Genomic DNA, 22,972 nt, shown 5'->3' with positions numbered 1-22,972 from the left:
CAGGAGGTTTGGAGGGGGTGTGAGGAAGAATTTTTTCACCCAGAGGGTGGTGGGAATCTTGAACTCACTGCCTGGAGGGGTGGTAGAGGCAGAATCCCTCGTAACATTTAAGAAGTATTAGGATGTGCACTTGATGCCATGGCTATGTGCTAGAAATGGGATTAGAATAGTTAGGTACTTGTTTGTCAGGTGTAGACTCGACGGGCTGAAGGGCCTTTTCCTGTGCTGTAGATCTCCATGACTCTCTGACTCAAACATATAATTATAAAATAATAAAAAGGATGAGAAAGAACAATCAGTAGTTGGAGGCCAAAAAAAAAACCCTCAACGCGTATAGAGACTTTTCTTGCTGCACACCCGACCCACCCCAACATATATACACACACTCCCCCCACGTCACGCAAACAGGCTACATATAACCTGATTTATGTCATCAAGGCTGAGGTAGGTTATAGCTGTTTTCCTATGTAGTCTGTATTCTGGGCGCAGTAGGGCAAAGTGCAGGAAACACTGAGCAGATCAACTTCTGTCGGGAGAAGGAAGAAGTCAACATTTCAGGCGTAACTTTACCTTATTAACACCTTCCACAGATACCCGTTTTACCTGCCCGTGAATTCTGGTTTTTTTTGTTTCAGGTTCTCAGTAATTTATAAAAATGGGAACTTTGGCTCCTCCTATTGTTCCTTCCAGCCCCTCCTCCCGGAGTAAAGGCGCGGCACGTTTATCAAGTAAAGCTAGTTGATGTGGTGCAGGAGATGATAAATATTCAGTAAAATAATTTCTCCCAATTCGAAGATTTTCTAACAGCCCGAGCAGGAATCGGTTTCACAGAACGCTGAAATCGAACCGTCCCTTTTTAAAAACTAGAAGGCGTCGTTGGGGTAAGTTATAGGCTTTCGGTCCGAAAGCGTGCTGCAGTTCTTGTTTTAAACAACTCTACGGGCACGTTTCGGTCGGTGGAATTGAAGGGAGCTGCATGAAATCTAGGGAACTGGCATGTGTGGTAACAAGTTGAAATGATAGGAAGTTGGTTGTAAGACTTCTGCACTGAGTGGACTAACGGAAATATTTTATATCTAGTTATAGTGCTAACTGCCTTTCGGATCTGTGAACGAGACTTGCAGCAATTCCTCCTTTGGGTGGGCAGCTGTTGACATGAAGATCGAGTTTGCACCTATTAATATCCCTCTGAGGAGAAGGATTCAAACGTTTGCTGTTCTCCAGTGGATCTTTACCTTTTTGTTCTTAGGTAATTTTTGCTAATTTTAATTGTGGAATATTCTACAAAGAATTAAGTTTTTTTTAATTGAAGAAAGAGATTTTCGAGCACCTCGTCACGTCCCTCAGTGCTTCGTGTTCACCGAAGTTTAAGTACAGTTACAGCTGCCCAACGTGCGCTCAAGAAAATCGAACAAAGTGAAACACAAGTGCCCAAAAGAGAGTGGGTGCTGGTTTAAAACGTTGACACGCTACTGTGGAGAAAAGTGGATCATTCCAAACTTACCATTTTAAAATTGATTTCTGGTGATACCATCTCATAACTGTAGAGGTCTACAGCGCAGAAAAAGGTGTTTCGGCCCATTGAGTCTGCGCCGGTCAAACAAGTACTTAACTATTCTAATCCAATTTTCCAGCACTAGGCCCATAGCCTTGTATACCATGCCATTGCAAGTGCACATCCAAATACTTCTTAAATGTTATGAGGGTTTCTGCCTCTACCACCCTTTCAGGCAGTGAGTTCCAGGTTCCCACCACCCTCTGGGTGAAATAAATTCTTCCTCACACCCCCTCTAAACCCTCTGCCTCTTACTTTAAATCTATGTCCCCTCGTTATTGATCCCTCCACCAAGGGGAAAAGTTCCTTCCTGTTTACCCTATCTATGTTCCTTATTTTATAAACCTCATATCTCTCAATCTCCTCTGCTCCAGGGAAAATAACCCCAGTCTATCCAATCTCTCCTCATAACTAAAACTCTCCAGCCCAGGCAACATCCTGGTAAATCTTCTCTGCTCTCTCTCTAGTTCAATCACATCCTTCCTATAATGCAGATTCCAGAACTGTACTCTAGCTGTGGCCTAACCAATGTTTTATACAGCTCTAGCATAACCTCCCTGCTGTTATATTGTATGCCTCAGCTAATAAAGGCAAGTATCCCATATGCCTTCTTAACCACCATTATACCTGTCCCGCTAGCTTAAGGGACCGGTGGACATGCACACCAAGGTCCCTCTGATCCTTGGTATTTCCCAGGGTCCTACCATTCATCATGTATCCCCATGCCTTGTTTGTCCTGCCCAAGTGCATCACCTCACACTTATCCAGATTAAATTCCATTTGCCACTGATCAGCCCGTCTATATCCTGTAATCTAAGACTATCCTCCTCACTATTTACCACCCCACCAATTTTTGTGTCATCCACGAGCTTACTGATCAACCCTCCTACATTCAAGTCTAACTCGTTTATATATACCACAAACATCAAGGGACCCAACACTGATCCCTGTGGAACCCCACTGGACACAGGCATCCAGTCACAAAAATGCCCCTCAACCATCACCCTCTGCTTCCTGCCACTCAACCAATTCTGGACCAATTTGCCAAATTGCCTTGGATCCTATGGGCTCTTATCTTCGTTATCAGTCTCCTATGCAGGACCTTAACAAAAGCCTTGATGAAGTCCAAGTAGACTACCATCTAATAGCTTCAACAAGATTGTTGTGGGAAGTAGTAATGTATTTGCATTATGATATGTTTAAATCATCAGAAGGTGGTGAAATATTTTCTTGAAATCAATTTTTTAACAACAAAACTGGCATTTATATAATGCCTTTAAAAAGAGGGAGCCATTTACAATATCAGCTAGCATGGACACCAGGAAGGAAAGTAAGGTGGTCTGCTCTTTATTGAGATTGAGAGGAAAAGGTGGCTGTATGGACTGGATAAACATGGATAGGGCATGAGGGGACAAAGGAGTGAACCTCAAGAAAGCCGTGGGTTGTTCAGGGATAGAGCAGGGTGGAGAGAAATTTGGGTTGTTGGGCAATGAAAGGTGTAAGAGGCAGCTGAATAGATGGTCTCAATCTTAATGATAAATAAGTACATGAGCTCCTCAACACAACATTCTAACTGGGGCCTAAACAGTGATTCGTATAGGTTTAGCTTTATGCTTTTTTTTATATAGACCTTTACTTATAAAACTTGACAATCCAAATTTTTTTTAACACAAGTTAATTTGTCACCCACATTTAAAAATTTGTGTATCTGAACCCTAATTATCTATTCCTTTTAATGCTTCACCAATCAGTGTAAATGCGCTCTCCTTATTCTTAACTCCAAAATAATAGCTCGCAATTGTTCACATTAAGTCTCAACTGACATCCATCTGCCCAGCTATTAACTTGTCTTTGAACAAAAGAACCTGCATTTCATATCCTCAGGAAATATACAAACATATATGAAATAAAAGCTAATCATATGAAATAATATCACAAGAAGCAACAGTTTTGCAATAAAAGATGGAGATCTTGGATGAGCAGAGACATTAAAATGAGATTTAACTAAGACAAATCAAGGGCTAGTTATACAAAAGCAAATCAAGTTGAAAATATGGCGGGGAAGCAAAAATAAATAAAAATATAGATTGACAAATAACAAAGGGAATTAGTAGATGATTAATAATGGTTGATCAATGTTTTTGAGACTATGGTGTTCCCTCAGATGATCAGTGCTGGAACCACTGTAGTTCTCAAAATATATAAATGGCATTGTGGTGGATAACAGAATATCAAAACTTGCAGACAACCTAAGTGAAGAGCAAGGTAACTGAGAGGAAGATTGCATGTGCTTTCAGTTTGATTTCATTGGCTCTTGTACCTTTCCATTCCTACTCAGAAATTCTTATGTGGAAACTGAGGCAAACTGCTCATTTACTATCTCTGGCATTTCTTCAACCTTTGTAATAAATTTCCCTTTCTCATCTCTAACCATCCCTATCCTTTTGTTTTGTATATGTTTAGAACATCCTTTACTATTTCTCTTTATGCCATCTGTCAGTCTTTGTTAATGCCTCCCATTAGCTTTTCTGTTCCCCTATTTTGTTCCCATGTAGACCCATGTTCGAATATCTTTGCCAATTGACAGGGATGGGGGATAATGGCACAGATCTGATATTTGACATAGTAACTAACCCACATCTGTGTGCCCTACTGTGATTATCCCCTGCTGTCCAACTCTTCTTTGTCCTGGCCATGTGTCCCAGTCTGCAATGTCACAAATAATGTACTAGCAATATAGCAAAAGTCTTGCTCCAGTTCACATTAGGCCTACTTTTCATGTCATGATTTTTGAAGCATGTCTTTTATTGGAGTAAAACAGATTAGGAGAGATTTTCCTGGGTCTATGCCCAGGCACACTGGATTGCTTGGGCAGAACAAATATCAAAAATTTAAATGGATCAGAGTGCACACATGTAAATTTAACCTGCAGATGTTATACATTAAACAGTGAAATATTGCTTCTCACATTACGTGGGATATTGCTCTTGTTCTTGTAAAATAACACATCCTCAATTTTGCCTGAACTTCCCATGCAAGATCCACTTGTATTGTAATAAGAAGGTACATCATTGAACATAGACATCATTGTTGATTGCAGATGCAAAGCAATCTTAAAATTCTGCATGTTGGAGTCCAACATTGAGTAGAACTTTCCACTTTACATTTCCCCAGTTAAGTTTAAAAAAAAAACTAAACAATTTAAAGCTCCGTTTACTTAACAACTAAACTTTACCGTGTTAAAGGGTCACTGGTTCACCTTAGCAGTATAATAATATATTTAGCAATATAGTGTATGACACTTCTTATAATGCAGCACCTCCATCAGTTATTCTGGAGCTGTGCCAGACTGCTCCTATAGTAACAGCATGAGGCCAGTAGAACCTCCATTAAAGTTCAGGGCTTTTGTATTTTATTTGAAACTTAACCACATTGGCATTTGATAAATGTTAGCTCCTGCTGGAAAACAATTATAAATAGAGAAAGGTTTACTGGGATTCGCATAATAATAGTCTTTGAGCAAACATGTGGATATGAAGAATATTTAGTGATGATAGTTATTTACTAGTAGGTTCAGATCTGTACTTGACATTTTTGTTGTAAAGTGCTTAAGTAGTAGTTTCTTACTCCATTTCCTTATATAAAACGCATATTTCGTACCAGCTACTAGCCTTTTTTAATTTATGCTTGTAAAACTACAAAAGCTCAAATCAAAGGCATTGAACGTTAGAACGTCTAAGCTAACACTCTCATACAGTGCTAAGGGAGTGCTGCCTTGTTGGGAGTGCATCTTTCAGATGTGACATTAAGCTGAGGCCCCATCTGTCCCATGGCACTGTTATGAAGAATAGCAGGGGAGTTATCCTTGGTATCCTGATCAGTATTTACCCTTCAACCAACGCCATTAAATAAAACAGATTATCTGGTCATTACATTATAACATTGTTGTTTCCAGACCCTTGCTTTATGCAAATTGTGTTTCCTACATTACAATAGTGGCTACGCTTCTGAGGTACTCTACTCACTGTAAAAACACTTTCGGAGATCCTGAGGTCCTGAAAGGTTCTATAAAAATATGAGTTCTTATTTCTATGATAGTATAGTTGAGAATGTGTATCATTCATTTTGGAATCCTGACCATCAAATAAAAAAATCTCAATTGGCATTTTCCTTGAAGGTGAAAATCTCATATTATGGCTGAGACAAAAATGATTTAATTATAGTTTGATTACAACTTTCTCTCTTTGCAGGTCAATGCTGCCTGATTGTCCTTCTGTTGCTCATATTTGCTGGTTACTGGTATATTGCTGCAGTTTACTCTGTTTGGTTGTATCTTGACTGGGAAACACCAAATCAGGGTGGAAGAAGGTCAGAGTGGGTCAGAAAATGGACTATCTGGAGTTACTTCCGGGACTACTTCCCTATTCACGTAAGTTGATGTTCTTTGGTGTTAACCTTTCATTGTCTGTGAGATTGATTTTATTTGAAGAAGAGTTTTTAGTGAACCCCTCTCATTACTGCTGGAATCCCACTGGCTGCCGTTCTAAATGCAGCTTGGTGACTGGGGTGCATGTCCAAAAGCAGGTGAGAATCTCATAAATTTATGCAAATCAAGTTCTCATTACGTCAGTGAAATCCCAATTAATATTTTAGCTGAGGCCTGAACAAAGAAGCCACCATGGTGAAGGCAGGTCAGAAGCTATTGGGAGGACGAAATAACCCTCCAAGGTAAGTGAAAATATTTCCTTTGTTGGGGCGGGTGGCGTAGGGGTGTTCCTCTGAGCTTTGCAAGAAGAGCCATGGCTTCCCCTGCCCTGGACTAATCCTTCAATGAGACTGTCCAGAAATTCCCTTCTGACTTAACTGTTGATTGTGTTTTACCATGCAAACTCCATTTCTGTCCAACAACCAGATGCTGCTCTCTGCACTGTTTTTGGTGGTTAGCTAATCTGTAGCATGCAGATGAGGCCTGAAGAAGAACAGCCCTGACTTTTGCAAGTTTATTTTCCATTTATCTAATCTATCCTGCCCAACTCCCGCTGAAGATTGAAATAGACCCATCAGTCAAATATGCGCTGTGCTTCTGAGGTAGGCTAACTCAAATGCTTGCTTTCAATAAATGTGAACTTAAAGTTAGAGATGTATAAAAGACTCAAAGTTCACACTTTCATCATCAAAATGTTAGAAGTATTTTTATGTTAAAGAATCATCGAAACCTTGATAAATACACACTGACTAATTTGGAAACAACCAAAGTGTTTGAACTGTGAGCCACAAAATTAGTATTACTTGTACTTGCCAGATTTCTGGTTAAATTGTTTTGTAAAATAAATGTTACAGTGCTCTGTGCAGTAAAAGTTCTTGTCCCAAGTATATTAATTGTCAGCACTTAGCTCATAGCAGTTGTAGATAGACTTCTTCAGCAGGTTACTTTGCATTGCTAGTCTGCATGGAGAATAATCTTGAAAAATATTACAGTTTTAGAGCTGGAATAATCCTTATTTTCCTTAAATTCATGACAATTGTAACTTGAACAAATTGGTGATATACATATTGTAAAAGAATAATGAAGAAAATCAGTTTAAAAATAAATTCTAGACATTGAACTGGTCTCTCCTCAACTTTTTAAAATAGAACACCCTTGACCTGAATAAAGAAAACTTTTGTTTTCAAAGGAGTCAGTTGCTGACATTCGATAATTAATTAATGCTGTAGTTAAAGTAGAACATGTTAGTCACTATGATTTATTATGTGGTTAGAGGAGATATTACTGGCATGTAGTTTGTGAAGCTCGGGTTATTACAATGTCATTAAAGCCTTCTGTTTTATGGGTTGGGCAGAAGCTGCTACTTATTCTTTTATCTCGATGCCATGTGGCAATAGTTCAGTGCCAAGTAAGCTTCAGGTGAAGCAGTAGGACAGTACATTTCAGAGGCTTTTATCTGACCAGATTAGTACGGTTGTTATGCCTCTCTGCTTGTGGGTGCTACATGATGGCTATAAACTTTGCCCTTCGTCAATATCATGGGTGATTGTAATAAGGTGAGGCTGTTGATGCCAACTGTTCAACATTGCTGTACTATTTTGTCCAATTGGAAGGAAGTTGCGTCTTAAGTTATTAAAACACCCTTCGCTTTTCAGCATGGCATCTTGGAGAGGGCCAAATTGACTATGCTCATTAGTGTCTGGTAACAGCTTTTTAAATAATTTTAGAACTTTTTTTTCAAATACTAGTTTGGTATTCCTTTAAATTCATTTTAGGTAATTTGGTAATTAGCCATAGTCCACAAATACTCATAGTTATCTCTCTCCATTAAAGAGGGACAATTGATTATATATAGCTTGTGGGGCACCACTCTTGCTGTCTGGAGGAAGGTGAGGAGGCATACCACAGCCAGTATAGGGATTGAACCTGTGCCATTGCCATCATTTTGCATCACACATGCCAACTATCCAACTGAGCTAGTTGACCCCAAAAGATAACACTTCCAACTGTGCAGCGCTACCTCAATACTTCATTGAAATGTCAGCTTTGACTTTTGTGGTCAAGCCCTAGAGTGGGAATTGAACCTTGCAACTCAGATGCAGTGCTATCCACTGAGACACAGCTGACATACACATTCAATTTAGGGAAATTGGAAGCCTGGTTGGATGTTAGTGACATGCCAATTCTTTCATTCTTACATCCACCCACACCTGGACACTATACTTTTGAACTAGATAAAAATTTTATTTACTTAATAATATTCTAGAATTTGCAAAATGTTTTGAGTTTTGGAAACAGCCAAGGGGGCCACTTAAAGGCCTCCCATCACTGCTGCTTGGATGTCTCCATGGGGGAGGCTGGTGCCAAGTGTCCAGGCCACCAGATGAAACACAACAGCATTATGCTAGGCCAGGGGTTGCCTTCTGGGTAGGCACCCCTGTGCTCATCAAAGGCCTCCCCTGAGGTAAAATGGAGAAACCCAAGGGACTAAGATCTGACAAATCCCCAAGACCTGATGGCCTGCATCCTAGAGTTCCAAAAGAGACAGCTAGTGGATGTTCTGGCTATGATTTTCCAAAATTTCCAAGATTCTGGAATGGTCCCAGCTGGTTGAAAAGTACTAATTGTGACAGTACTATTCAAGGAAGGAGGAAGAGAAAAAAACAGGAAACTATAGGCCAATTAGCCTGACATCGGTCATCAGGAAAGTACTGGAATCTATTATTAGGGGAGTCTTAATTGTTACGATCAAGCGAGGAGAGGTGGAACAGCTCTCTTTCCCTATTCCTTGTTTGACCACCACAGCTTTTTTTTAAAAAAATGATATGCTTTCCAATTCAGTGGGTGTTTAACTGTTTATGTGCTGTGACTGTAAAATACACAGATTTTCTTCAGTTTTTTTGGAAAGAGAATAGTATTTGTTGTACTTAACCCTGTCTATTAAAATAATAAAAATGCTCCAGCATTCCCATGCACGCACGCTTGATGTTCACCCACACACCAATAAGTTACAGAATGGGAGGATAGAGTAAGTGATATTTTAAAGTCCAGTAAAGATTAAAATGTTATGGTTCCTGTAGGTTCATGACTTGAATGGATCCAGGCTGGGCTCGGTGGTCTCAGCACCCAGGCAGTTTAAAGATGCAGACAAACAAGTTATCTGCTCTTCTGGAGACAGCAGTTTCTGGGCTGAGTTCTTTAAAACCTCTGTCTGCAGCACATGAAAAGTTAAAAACAGTAGACAGGATTTGAGCTTGTATAAATAGGTGGAGAGAAAGGGGGGGTGGCCCACACTGGCTCTAGGCACTTCAGCATCTTTTCTGCTTCTGCTTTGGCCTGGATAAAACAGTTACTTGAACACAAAAAAGCATTAACTGGCTTATCACATGATTTTCTCTCTCCAACTGACCAGTGACCCAAGTATACTCATGGCTAACGTATTCCAGGTGTAACTTGGTTAGGATTTGGCTGGGGTGGATTCCTTTCTCAGCCAGAGTTCATTGTCTAAGACATCTAGGGTGGAATTTTACAGTCCCCTCACAGTGGGAGCAGGACCATAATATGATGCAGGCATAAAATTCTGCCCCAAATGTGTAATTCCCACCCAGGCAATTCAGGACTTCAGTGAATGGGGACAGAAGATGTGGTTCACTCACATTCCCCTCAGGTAGTTGTCTCTGATGGACTCTTGAAGACAGGTTGACTCCACTAAATGGCTTTGGAATTTATCACGTACAGTGATGCAAATGTTCAGCCATCATAGAAGCTGGTTTCAATCATTGAAATGTGACTTCAGTATTTTTAAAATCCAATCAGTGATTTCCAGCCAGTAAATTCCATCATTTTTTATAAAGCATAGCTTTGTAACACAGTGCACTTAGAAAATCATTGTTTGATCAGACAAGTTCAGCATAGTTTACAAAAAGGAAATTGTATTTGTCAAATTTATTAGAGTTTTTTGACGATGAAACTAGTAGGGATAAAGGGGAGCCAGTAGATGTAGTTAACATGGATTTCCAAAAGCTATTTGATAAGGTATCACACAAAAGGCTAATAGCAAGATAAGGACTCATGGGCTTGGGGTATTAGCATGGATAGAGGATTGGGTAGTAGACAAGAAACAAAGTGTAGGTATAAATGGGGCATTCTCAAATTGGCAGGGTGTGGCTAATGGAGTTGTGCTGGGGCTTCAGCTATTTACAATCAGTAATAATGACTTAGACAAAGTGACAGAGAGTTAAGTTTGCTGACGATACAAAGCTACATAGAAATGTAAGTTGTGAGGAGGTCACAGAGGCTGCAAAGAATTGTATATAGTTAAGTGAGTAGGCAACAAGATGGGAGATGGAGGATAATGTGGGGAAGTGTGAGGCTATGCACTTGGTTTGTAAAAATAAAAAAACAATATTTATTAAAAGGCAGAAAAGTTGTAAGTGTTGATGTTCAGGAGACTTGGGTGTGCTCGTACAAATACATCAAACAACTGCACTTATCTTGTGACGTGAACATTGATGTGGCCATTTGATTGCTTGGGTGTTGGTCTCCTTGCAGTTTCAGTCAAACCACTGGCTCTGAAAGGCCAACTCAGGATAGTCCTGAATCAAATCCAGAGAAGACCACTTGCAAGCTATTAGGAAGGCAAATGGCATGTTGGCCTTCATTGCTAGGGGATTTGAGTACAGGAATAAAGAAGTCTTGCTACAGTTGTACTGGGCTTTGGTGAAGCCACATCTGGAGTATGTGTGCAGTTTTGGTCTCCATGTTTAAGGAAGTATATTTGCAATTGAGGCAGTACAGCAAAGGCTCACTGTATTGGTCCTTGATACCCTGGGTGGGTTGCCCTGTGATGAGCAATTGATTAAATTGGGTCTATATTCCATGGCGTTTAGAAGAACTGAGAGGTGATCTCATTGAAAGAGACAAGATTCTGAGGGCCTTGACAGGGTAGACACTGAGAGATTGTTTCCCCTGGCTGGGGAATCTAGAACACGGAGGCACAATCTCAGGATAAGGGGTTGCTCATTTAGGACAGAGATAAGGAGAAGTTTCTTCACTTGTGAATCTTTGGAGTTCTCTACCTCAGAGGGTTGTGGATGCTCCATCCTTGAAAATATTTGAGGATGAGATAGACAGATTTTTGGTTTCTCAGGAAATCAAGCGATATGGGGAGCCAGTGGGAGAGTAGAGTTGCTGGGGGGGGGGTGGGGGGGCACGAGGCCACCCCTCTCTGAACATTAATATAAAACTGATATTATTGAAAATTATCACAAGCTGGTGGATTGTCACAAAAACCCAACTGGTTCACTCCTTTTATGGAAATAAACTTCTTGTCCTTATACAGTTTTACCTGTGTATGATTCCAGTCGCACACTCTTAACTGCCCTCTGAAGTGGCCGAGCACCCCAAGCATTTGTTAGTGACAGAGTATAAATGCCTATCTAGCCAGTGATACCCACATCCTGAGAAATTTTTTAAAAACTTAAATTATCTGATTCCATGAGTAATCCTGGGGTCAGCAGCATATAGTGGCTGAAATTCCTCACTTCAAGCCGCACAATAATACATTGGAATGTCTAGAGCCCAGTGTCAGCATCAGGCACTCCCAAGGACAGCAAGACCAAATTAAAAACAAAAATGTTTCTTTTCCTTTTGATAATTTAAAAAAATTATAATATTCAATAGTCTCAAGAAAAGAGTCATCACTGTCATATCAATTTCCCACATTGTCATGTTCTTGATCTGCGTGCATAGCAATGCCAAATTTATACTAGTCTGTGACCATTTGTATCACCTAGCAAAGGTGGCTCAGACTGGATTTGAACTAAAGCCCCAGTGGTGAAAATATACTAATCTGTTGTGTCACAGAGTCCCCAAAATTATATTATTTTAACACCTTTAAGATTAAAAAAGTTGGAATCTTTACAATAATACTTCAAGTTTGATTTATTCAAACAAGTAAAGTCCTCTTTGTGACCTCTACTGAAATCTGTAACAACTATGTTTTTCCTCATTACTCTTTTTCTCCTGTATTATTTAATGGTTTTTTTGTATTCTGAAGCATTTACTTTTATGCTTGTTGAAACAATCTCCTATTATTGTTTATAGTTGATATAGTTAATTGATTCTGATTTCTTTCCAATTCAAGCTTGTGAAAACAGCTGATCTGGATCCACAGTACAACTATCTCTTTGGATTTCATCCTCATGGAGTGCTTGTTGCTGGAGCTTTTGGAAACTTTTGCACTGAGACTACAGGCTTTCAGAAGTTGTTTCCAGGTTTGACATCATACCTGTGCATACTGCCAATGTGGTTCAAGCTTCCTATTTACAGGGATTACATCATGTGTGCAGGTAATGGTTTATATGACTTGTTTTTGACCCCATTGATTTGTTATACCCAGCTTCATTCAAACTCAGAATTCTTCTGTAAATTCAAAATTCTCAGCTAGTTTGCTTAGCTCATGTTATGCCTTTGAATGCCACAAAAATAAATGTGAGAAATTGTTTTATTTCTAATTTATTAAAGTAGCAACTTGAAGTGGTCTGAATATATACATCACAGAAAACTGACAATCGAACCTTGAAAAGGGACAGCTCAAAGTAATTGCAGATTTATGTTTTTCTGAGAAATTACACTTCCATTCCCTTAAGCCCTCCCACAGCTCTATATAGCAAGTGTATCATCAACTCTTCAATCAGTGCTGAATGCTTGATTTGCTGCTCTGCTTGCTAAGGTATATTCTAATTAGAAAATCGGCAACGTTTAGTGCAAGTTAGCAACTGCGAGATTGGCAAGTTAGTGGTGAAATTTACAAGGGGGTAATTTTAATCCCACAGGATAGGTGGGAGAGTGACAAGGCGGTTAAAAATTCAAAAATGGAAAGACTGACCCCAACCAGCATCCAAATCACCCACTTCCAGTTTTAATGGAGATGGTTTGGAGTGTAGACAACCAACTGGCTCTCCTGAGTTGGGCCCCTACTTTAAATATTTCAATGACACTCAAACATTTGCTGTGTTTTACAGTTAATGTCTGCAGGCCTGGTCTCCTATGGCCCAGGAAACCTGGCTGCTTCAAGGAGGTGAGAAAGGCTAGATTCAACATGAGCGCTCTCCCCGATTTTCCCCACCCCCAATGTAAACTTGTTTCCCAAGCAATCGGAAGCCCCTCTTTCCACAATCTATCTATGACTCCTCACGATCTCCACTCACCTCCCTGATCTCTCCACAGCCTTCTACCCCTTCTGAGCTATTCAGCGCATGATTTACCTATGGCCCCCTCGACACTCAATATCCCCTCCCTCCTTACTGCTCCCCAGCTGTAGCATGGCGTTGCAACCATCCCATCCAACAACCAGCCAGGCCCTCAGTTTAGATGGCTGCCAATAGAGAAACAAAGCCTAAAAATTTAAATTAGGTCCTGCCTTTAAATTCGGGAGGAGCTCTGAGTTTCTCAAACACCACACCACCTCCCCTACTCAGGACGACAGTGCTCATGCACATTGAACATGCTCAATGATTGAGCTTCCACAGCTCTCTGGGGTAGAGAATTCTAAAGATTCACCACACCCTGAGTGAAAAAATTCCTCCTCATCTCAGTTTTAAATTATTCTGATAGTGTCCCCTGGTTCTAGATTCAACTGTCAGGGGAAACATCCTATTGACATCTACCCTGTCACGCCATTGAGGTAAATTTGGAAAATCCTGTCCAGAAGTTGCACTGATTGTTATTCTTCAAGTTTCTGCTAAAGCCCATTTGCATAATCACTAAATTTTTCCATGAACCACCCCGTGGGGCAGTGCAATTGAACATAATTCGTTCTTGCTTTCTTTTTTCACTAAATTTCATTCCTTGATTTATTGATTGGTGTTGTTTTTGATATACAACTGACATTGGGTGTATCACCATAAATGAGCATCTTTAATAAAGGTGTCCAATCCTCCATCATTGAGTAACCAGATTTAAAATTATTCAAAATAACTTAAAGCAATTGTGAACCACTTATCGTATCAGCTTGTATTGGTGTATACTAGTCACTTTATAGTAAATTAAATATTTTTTGATTTGAGTAAACTTTTAAAATGTGCCTATTAGTGCCTGTGCATCTAAACAAATGAGTGCAATTTGAAAAGCCTCTGGAGCCAATGCAACCCCTCAATTTCAACCTGGGGGTGTTAACCAGTTTTGTGGTCAAGGCCTGATTCAGACAAATTAAATCTTGAATCGTCGTAAAAGGTTTCCGAAAACAGGAGCATATGAATGTGAACACAAATAGTTTGGGGTCATAGTTCTCTTTTAAATTTCCCATATTTTGCACTAGTTTGGTCAACTGGATGCAAAACCAGTGGAAACAAACAGAAACCCTACCCTATAACATGTAATCGTTTTGTGTCACCAATATATCGTATGTAGATTGCTTTTATTGTAGATATGATGTTGAGGCACCCTCCATAATTACAATGGAGACTGTTTCTTTTATTCACCATCAATAAACAGTAAGCATTTTTTCTACTTTGTTGTAGGTCTTGTCTCATGTGTAAAGAGCAGTGTTTCTCACATTCTAAGCAGGAGGGGAGGTGGGAATGTGGTTGTCATTGTAATAGGTGGTGCTGAAGAATCTCTGGATGCCAGGCCTGGAGCACTAACTTTGAAAACCCTTAACAGAAAAGGATTCATTAAATTGGCTATAAAATGTGGGTATGTAGACTTTTTGCGTGGAAAAATACTGTCCTTTTAAAAATATTGAGCTGGTTCATGCTATAGCACTTTTATAACTCAGCAAAAAGACAGTTCGATTTTCTTTATATTCTTTCACGGGATGTGGGCTAGACCAGCATTTATTGTCCACCCCCAATTGCCCTTGAGAAGGTGGTGGTGAGCTGTCTTCTTGAACCTCTGCAGTGTATGTGGTGTAGGTTCACCCACGGTGCTGTTAGGGAGGGAGTTCCAGATTAGTGACCCTAATTCCCACCACCCCTCTTCTGGAAGCCTTGACTCTTGGTAAAATATGATTTCAAAGGTTTAGTAGCACTCTGTACCTTGAATGCATGGTAATTTTTCATTTGTGTGCCTAGAATTATGGCGATGGAGGTATGCGGGGAATCACAGCCAAGCAGAATCTGATTGAAAACATCCAAACAAATCATAGCTGATCATCTACCTCTTTTGCCATTTTCCCCCAATATTCCCAAATCTCTTGATGTCATTAGTATCCAGAAATCTATCGATTTCTGCCTTGAACATGCTCAATGATTGAGCTTCCACAGCCCTCTGGGGTAGAGAATTCTAAAGATTCACCACACCCTGAGTGAAAAAATTCCTCCTCATCTCAGTTTTAAATTATTCTGATAGTGTCCCCTGGTTCTAGATTCAACAGTCAGGGGAAACATCCTATCCACATCTACCCGGATACGCCCTGTAAGAATTTTATAAGCTTCAGTGAGATCACCTCTCATTCTTCAAAACTTTAGAGAACACAGGCTGTCATTTACTAGTCTCTCAACTTGTTTTTTAAAAAAATGTTTTATATCTTTCATACTAAAGTGGATGATATCACATTTCTCCATATTATACTCCATCTAGCACTTAGTTGCCCACTTAATTGGTCTATATTATATTGCAGCCTCTTTATATTGGTGTCACAACATACTTCCCCACCTAGCTTTATAATGTCAACGGACTTGGGTATTTTACATTCAGTTTTGTCATCTAATTCATTTAATATAGATCAACAACAACTGAGGCCTAAGCAACGATCCTTGCGGCACTCCACTAGTTACACCCTGCCGTCTTAAAAAATGGTCCATTTATACCTACTGTTTTTGTCCATTAACCAATCCTCAATCCATGCTAATATATGACCTCCAATCCTATGATCCCTAATCTTGTGTGACAACTCATTTAACCAATGGGTTGTCATACATTTAACAAATAGCTCTGAAGAAGTCATATGGACTCGAAACGTTAACTCTGTCTTTCTCTCCACAGATGCTGTCAGACCTGCTGAGTTTTTTCAGCATTTTTTCTTTTTGTTACCCATTTAACAAATGTGTTCTTAAAATTTAAATACAAAACATCTACTGGTTCCCCTTTATCTCCGCTGTAGTTAACACCCTCAAAGACACCAATGTTCCTTGCATAAAACTGTTGGCTCTGCCTAATCATATTGTGATTTTCCAAATGATGTACCACGTCCTTAATAATAAGTTCTAGCATTTTCCCTATTACTCAAGTCAGGCTATCTGGCCTACATTTCCCTGATTTCTTTCTTCCTCCTTTCTTGAATGGGAGTTGGGTTGGGTTTACATCTGCTATCTTCTAGTCCATTGGTACTGCTCTAGAATTCAGGCAATTCTGGAAGATCATAAACAGTGGGTCCACTTTCTCTATAACCACTTCTTTTAAAACTCTAGCATATAGGTTATCAAGTGCAGGAGATTTGTTGGCTTTTAGTACCATTAATTTCTCCAGTACTTTTCCCTTACTAATATTAGTTTCTTTAATTTCCTCACTGTCATTATATTGTTGATTCCCCTTACTTTCCAATATATTCTGCACTTCCTATTGTGAAGACAGACATAAAATATTTGTTTAACATCTCTGCCATTTCTTTATTCACCATTATAATTTCTGCATCTAAGGGACCCACATTTGTTTTCGTAATCTCTTCCATCAATATGATATATTTCTTGCTAGTTTACGTTCAAATTTTATTTTTTCCTTCTTTAGTAATCCTTTGATTTTTAAAACCCCTCAATCTACTTTTTTTTGACAACATTTGAAAGCCTCTTCTTTCAATCTAATGCTATCCTTAATTTCTTTTCTTACCCACGGTTGATCACTTTTCCAGTACAGATTTTATTCCTTGAGGGGATGTCATCACCCCTCAGCTGGTTTCCATTAAGGCCACGATATTGATGCAATCATCCACAATGTTCATGGATGGCAAGGATCTTGTTGACGAATGAACAGATATTCTGGAGGGAAATGCGTAGAGGGATGGTGAGAGTAGAGTTCAGTGTTAGTAGTTGGAGGGGTGAGTTGGACAGGAATGAGATTGGCAAGATTATCTTCCAGTGGGCTCACTGGACAGGAAAGTCAGCAAGTGAGTGGAATGGGGCTATTGGGATTGCTGCTCATAATTAGCCAGCACCAAGTACCTCAATGAGCCTTTTGGAGGATACCAAGAGAAGTACAGAGGAAGCTGTAGGTTTGCCTAAAAGGGAGTCAAACCTAAGCTGGTGACAAGAGAGCAAGATGGGTGAAGAATACTGAAGATTGGGGTAGGGAATTGGCAGGGCAGAGCATCTGAGAGTAGAAAATACAGGGTATTATCGTGTTCTTTATATTATATGAAAATATATATGAAGGTATATGAAGAATCTGAGAAACAAACTATTTAAGATTTTGTGCTGGTTTCATCCTACTCTGTTTTCTTGGTCTACCATTTAAGAGTTTGGAGGGGCATGCATGGAATTGTGTGAAAGAAACAAGTATCCAATTCGGATCATTAATTCTCTGAGTTGTGCCATTTTATGGTTAGGTGTTTGGCATTTCAGGTACATTTCTGAATATAAGCCACAGAGATGAGACTAATCGGTATCACTGAATCCAAAATAAAATCTAAAACACGACACAAATTTAAAATACTGTTGTTGAATTAAACAGTCAAGAGAGCCAAATTTAATTTTTCAGCCTTAAGTTTTGTATTGTGTTTTGGTAAAACTTCAAATAATGAAACCTGAATTTATTGAATGTACATTAATTCGCATCTCTTTTTAGGGCACATCTGGTCCCAGTCTTTTCCTTTGGGGAAAATGAACTCTTTAATCAGGTAAACAATCCAAAAGGGTCTTTTCTTCGGGCAACACAGGAGCAATTACGGAAGATCATGGGATTTACAATGCCATTGTTTCATGCTAGGGGCGTCTTCCAGTACAGTTTTGGGCTGCTACCATACAGGAAACCTATTTACACCATAGGTAAGAAAAATCATAAAATTTCATCACTACTTGAACTATTTGAGTATTTAAAGACTTTTTTTTAAAAGCACAGGCAAAGTGTAGTGATAAAACAGTGATTAAACAGATTCCTTTGCATATCTGAGATGGTCTTGGACACAGCCTTTGGTCGCTATCTGTGCTACTAAGGTATTTACCTGACGGGATGTGCTCCTGTGGAATGGAAGTGATCATATCATTGTTACCAATATGAATCAACCTGCTCTGATGAATAGACGCTGCCTGACCTGCTGGGTATTTCCAGCATTTTCTGTTTTTATTTTAGATTTCTAGCATCAGCGGTATTTTGCTCTGGAATAAGAATCATTGTCATGCCATGAAATGCTTTTCAGCTGCCTAATGTGGCTAAGTGTATTTGAATGCCAGTGAAGGCTGGCATTCACTCTGGACTTCACTGGTTTACTTGACCATAAAATCTATAATGTTACCTAATAGCTGTATTGAGAATTGCCACAAAAGTAATTCCATGATTCACACCACTGTACTTTAGTCTTGTGCAAATGGCAGTTTTTTATTCATTCACCTCTTTTCATGAAATGCTGTTCAACTCTCTGAGTCCAGAAAGGCAACAATTAACACTTTGGAGGCTCATTCCTACTGGTAGTAAATTGTTGTTAGAGATTTATTGTTCAAAAATGTTTTCCTTACTTTTCTGTTGCTTTATTCGAGCTCTTGTAATGCAATCTATTTTTCCCTTTTCTTTATTTCTCTTTCTGTAGCTGATTTTTATCTAATTCATTCTACTTTCTTCCTCACCATTTCTGTTACCTTTTCAATCCTTAACACTCATCAGTTAAGGAGATGGACTGCTTGTCTCCTTGTTTGCCAAAATCCCAGATGCCCTATTATCCTTGCAACATCATTATCAATTCACATCTCCAGCAACTTGCAGGGCACTTTTTTTTGAGCTGAAGGTTGAAGGAAAAAATCTAACTAACTGGACATACCACAAGATATGATGCACCATCAACATCTGGGTCATCATCTTCATCCACAAGAATAATTGTACCTGGCCTTTCATTACTGATCTGTAAAAGATACAAAAGACTTGATTTTTTAACTCACCTTTTTACTCCCTTCTCACAGCGGCCTCCTGGATACAGACATGTATCAATTGGAGCCAGAAGGAAAATCTCTTCACTGTCCTGCACTAATCAGGATTGAATTTAAACCCTTGTCTAGTATAAAAATAGAGCAAGGAGTTGGTGGTCTGAAAATGACAGCAAGCCATTTAACACCCCATATATAATGGTGCTCCAACTACTGCAATCTTGGATAGGGTCCTGAGATAAGCACTTGATGCACCTGTCTTTATCAGGCAGGATGCTTCTTATGGGATAAAAGCAGACAATTCTGGAAAATCTCAGCAGGTCTGGCAGCATCTGTGGAGAGAGAAACAGAGTTAACTTTTCAAAGAAGAGTCATATGGATTCAAAAAGTTAACTTATGGAAGTTGGGGGTCATAGGACATATATTTAACTTTCTGTTGAGTAGCCTAACCTGCAATCCTTAAAACAATTGACAGAAGGCACATAGAAAAGAAACAAACCTTTTTTTTAAAAAACGTCCATTCCGTGGGGTTAGGGTTCTTGACCCATAAAAAAAAACTATGGCCTCTGCAAGGTCTCCTCTTGACATTGCCACCATTCACCCCTGACTCCAACTGTTGATCTGCTTCATGTATAAGCCGACCAATTTCCCACCCTGCTCAAGTGGCAAGCTACCTCCAGGCACCAGTTTGACACTTGCAGCTAACCAAATGAAATCCAGGCCACAAAATGACAGACATGCTTTGATCTACTGATGAGTTCCTTTCACAGCATTTGTAACTTCCTTTATGCTTCTGTAACTGTCAAAAAGTATTTTTTAACAACAGGAGAAAAATGGAGCTGTCTTCCAGATTAATCACTTCCAGAACAAAATAAGTACATTTTAAATTTTTCAGTATTGTACCTTTGTTTAAATTCAAAATCAAATAAATCTGCAGTTGAATTTTTTTTATCAAAGCTTCTACAATTAATTAGATTAAAGAGTTTTCAGAACGATAAAAAAAACTCAATTTTGCATTAATTCTGCTATACTCCTAGTAAAGTTGGCATTCTTCTGAAAATTATGGACTAATGGAAGAATGAGAAAAAATGACAGTGCATGTATTAGTACTCACGAGTAATACTTTGCTGTGTTTGTTTTACAGTGGGAAAACCAATCAATGTACAGCAAAATCATACCCCTTCAAGTGAAGAGATTGAAGCACTACATACAAAGTATATTGAGGCATTAAATAAATTATTTGAAGAACACAAAGCTCAGTATGGAATTCCAGAAAAAGACCGTCTACTTTTCAGTTGACTTTTAGCTTTGAACACCTGAATTCACACACACAATATAGTCATTGTGGGGGTAATATTAATTTTGGAAGATATGTATTTAGGTGTAGATGAATCCTTGAAAATGGTTTGATTTTTGGACCCTTTTTTATTCTGATATTTGCAAAGTTGGTCTATAATGTTTAAACAGCTCGACTTCAGCTGATAAGTACCAGTATAGAAACACTGATGTAATGTCTGGGTATGCAGAACATTTGATGATCTGCACTTTACAATTAGTAGTAAAAGAGATATTTCTTTATAAAATCAATCCTTTTGAATTGGGCATATACTAATTGACCCTACTACTTGCACTACTCCATCAGCTGAAATGGAGATTTAAAAAGCTCTTCCAGAGAGCCTTGTATAATGGAATTATTCTAGAATCAGATTGCCTCAAAATACTAATTATAATTAAAGAGAAGTACTTATTATTACCAAAGTGCTTCTTTAAAATCCCCTGAGGTACAAACAAAAGAAAGTGTACCAAAACATTGATCACATGGCTGTAAATACCATGAAACGTTTTAACAATTGTAAAAACAAAATCCCTATATTTTTATCAAGCAACCCCTTACTTATAATACAACCATTAAAGTATCTTGATAAAAGAATATATAAGTGTAAATTATAGTTTCTGACTGTTACCTTTTACATCTGGAAATTACAATCCAAAGATCTGGCTTATATTCTCAAATGTATCATCTTAGTGTTAATGACTCATGTTTATTTGTTCATGTTTTTTTTAAAGAAAATTAGCTATTTTGAAAAAAGGGTAGGGGAGAGGAAAGGAGAGCATAGATACATATTTGCATCTAATGAATTATGAGTTTAAAAACAACACGTGTCTTTAATATCACATGTTTGTATTGCTTTTTTATTCTAAGAACATTTAACTATTTCTGTAAAGTACCCAATCTGGTTAAGTCCTGTAATGAAACAAAACCTGAGACCATCTCATTTAATAGGTCTGCTGTGTGTCTTTTTTCCAATTAAACCAAAAAAAAAGTTAAAATTCTTCCTACGATACAGTTCTTTGTACAATAGCATATTCTTCTACTCTCATATCAAAAAGGCTTGGCAAGTTCAAATACTTTCATTATAATTATGGGAAAAAATTTCCCCCCGTTGGGTGGTGTGGGGGGGGTGGTGGAAAGAGTTCAGGAGCGGGTGTGTGCAGGGGTGCCTCTGATCGGCGCCCCCAATCAGGGACTGATTGTTTGTATCTGCCATTTTACATGGGTGAGCCAATTAAGGCCCACCCATCATGCTGCCCGCCAGGAAGCACTATGCGCTCCCTGTGTAGGCAAGGGGCGACGGGGATTCCCTAAGCATGTGTATGAAAAAGCGCACTCATCTCCCTGAGGCTAAGTGCTACCTCGGGGAGATCGGTGCCAAATTCAAAAATGTGAAATATAGAAAAATAAAATTTCCCTGACATGTTCCCTCATGTGACACTGTCACACAAGTTTGGGACATGTCCATCACTTTTAATTAAATTTTTTGAAACCTACTTGAAAGCTCATCCCGCCAATGGATGAGGTTTCATGCTCTTTCTGAAGCCCACCAGAGCTCCTGGCCTACCCATCAGCCTTAAGGTTGGACGGTCAGGTTCTTTAAGTACTTCAATTAGTTTTTAAATGGCGCCCGCTGACCTGAAAATTGAAATGACGCAGGATGAGGTCGGGACTTCCGCCCAACGTTATCTTATATGTCGGCAAGCACTCCCCTGCACCACCCCCCCCCCCCCCCCCCCCCCCCCCCCCCCCACTTTGCTCACCAAACTCAACATCCTGCCCTATGAATACAAAAGTAATTGGAATTTACTCAAGGTTACTTCTTCATATCTTAGTCAGCTCTTTTAAGTTCATTGTGGTGGCTGATATTCTTATAATTGTGAGACAAAGTTAGTTCAAGTAGATTGCAAAATAAACATTTCACTGGCTAGTTTAAAGATGGTTTTAAAGCAATAGTGTGTGGTTGAATTTCTTTTGATATTTTCATCTTCACAAAAATATTAGAGGGCCACCTTTGTGGCAGAATGTTGCATATTTGAGGCCACTGCCAGCAAACTTAAGCTATGTAGTTGTCAAGTAAGTGAAACATCCAAAAATTGCCAAGATCCAAAAGCACTATCATGCCAAAACTAAGATTTGCTAAAGATCAAAGAATTTTATACCGTTGTACTACATGATTGTGTACAGTCCCCACCACTTACTACTCTGTCCTTCTTTATCCTAGATAAGTGCCTATATCAGGCAAATGGTGTTAACTATTTGGAGGTATTTGGCAATAATTATAACAGCGTGCTTCATAAAAAGCACTATAAAAATGCAAGTCATTCATTACTGTTTGGGATCCTAGTTTATGCAAAATGGTTGCATGTTTGTCTCTAACACAGTCATTGCACCTCAAATTACAGTAGGTGAAATGCTTTGAGAGGTGATAACGCATAAATGCAAATCTTTATGAAATAACATGGTTCAGTCTTTAATTATCCAATCACCACAGTGTTCATTACAACAGCATCTGCTACATATTTCCC

General features: G+C 39.0%; 1 protein-coding gene across 3 annotated transcripts; it reads left to right on the top strand.

Moving 5' to 3' along the window:
* Positions 1–705: 705 nt before the first annotated feature.
* LOC121293927 (2-acylglycerol O-acyltransferase 1-like) lies at positions 706–21,442 on the top strand. Of its 3 annotated transcripts, none has more exons than XM_041217413.1 (8): positions 706–881; positions 1,081–1,249; positions 5,806–5,984; positions 12,187–12,391; positions 14,564–14,734; positions 17,823–17,874; positions 17,964–18,022; positions 20,256–21,442. In XM_041217413.1, exons 2-8 carry the CDS (start codon positions 1,156–1,158, stop codon positions 20,408–20,410), a joined length of 915 nt encoding a protein of 304 aa, XP_041073347.1. In that variant the 5' UTR covers positions 706–881; positions 1,081–1,155; the 3' UTR covers positions 20,411–21,442. The 3 variants fall into 3 exon arrangements, with proteins under 3 accessions (XP_041073347.1, XP_041073354.1, XP_041073339.1); XM_041217420.1 differs by having other exon boundaries at positions 14,564–14,738; XM_041217405.1 differs by having other exon boundaries at positions 14,564–14,738; positions 17,823–18,022.
* Positions 21,443–22,972: the final 1,530 nt, after the last annotated feature.

Source organism: Carcharodon carcharias, chromosome 2, assembly GCF_017639515.1.
Source record: "Carcharodon carcharias isolate sCarCar2 chromosome 2, sCarCar2.pri, whole genome shotgun sequence".
NCBI lineage: Eukaryota > Metazoa > Chordata > Chondrichthyes > Lamniformes > Lamnidae > Carcharodon > Carcharodon carcharias.
Note: the sequence above shows the minus strand (reverse complement) of the source record. Positions and strands in the feature narration are given on the sequence as shown.

Coding starts and splice junctions, on each gene's coding strand:
- LOC121293927 (XM_041217405.1), top strand. CDS start 1,156: ATGAAGATCGAGTTTGCACCTATTAATATCCCTCTGAGGAGAAGGATT. Junction 5,985..12,186: donor GGGACTACTTCCCTATTCAC/GTAAGTTGATGT, acceptor TTCCAATTCAAG/CTTGTGAAAACAGCTGATCT. Junction 14,739..17,822: donor AAATTGGCTATAAAATGTGG/GTATGTAGACTT, acceptor ATCTCTTTTTAG/GGCACATCTGGTCCCAGTCT.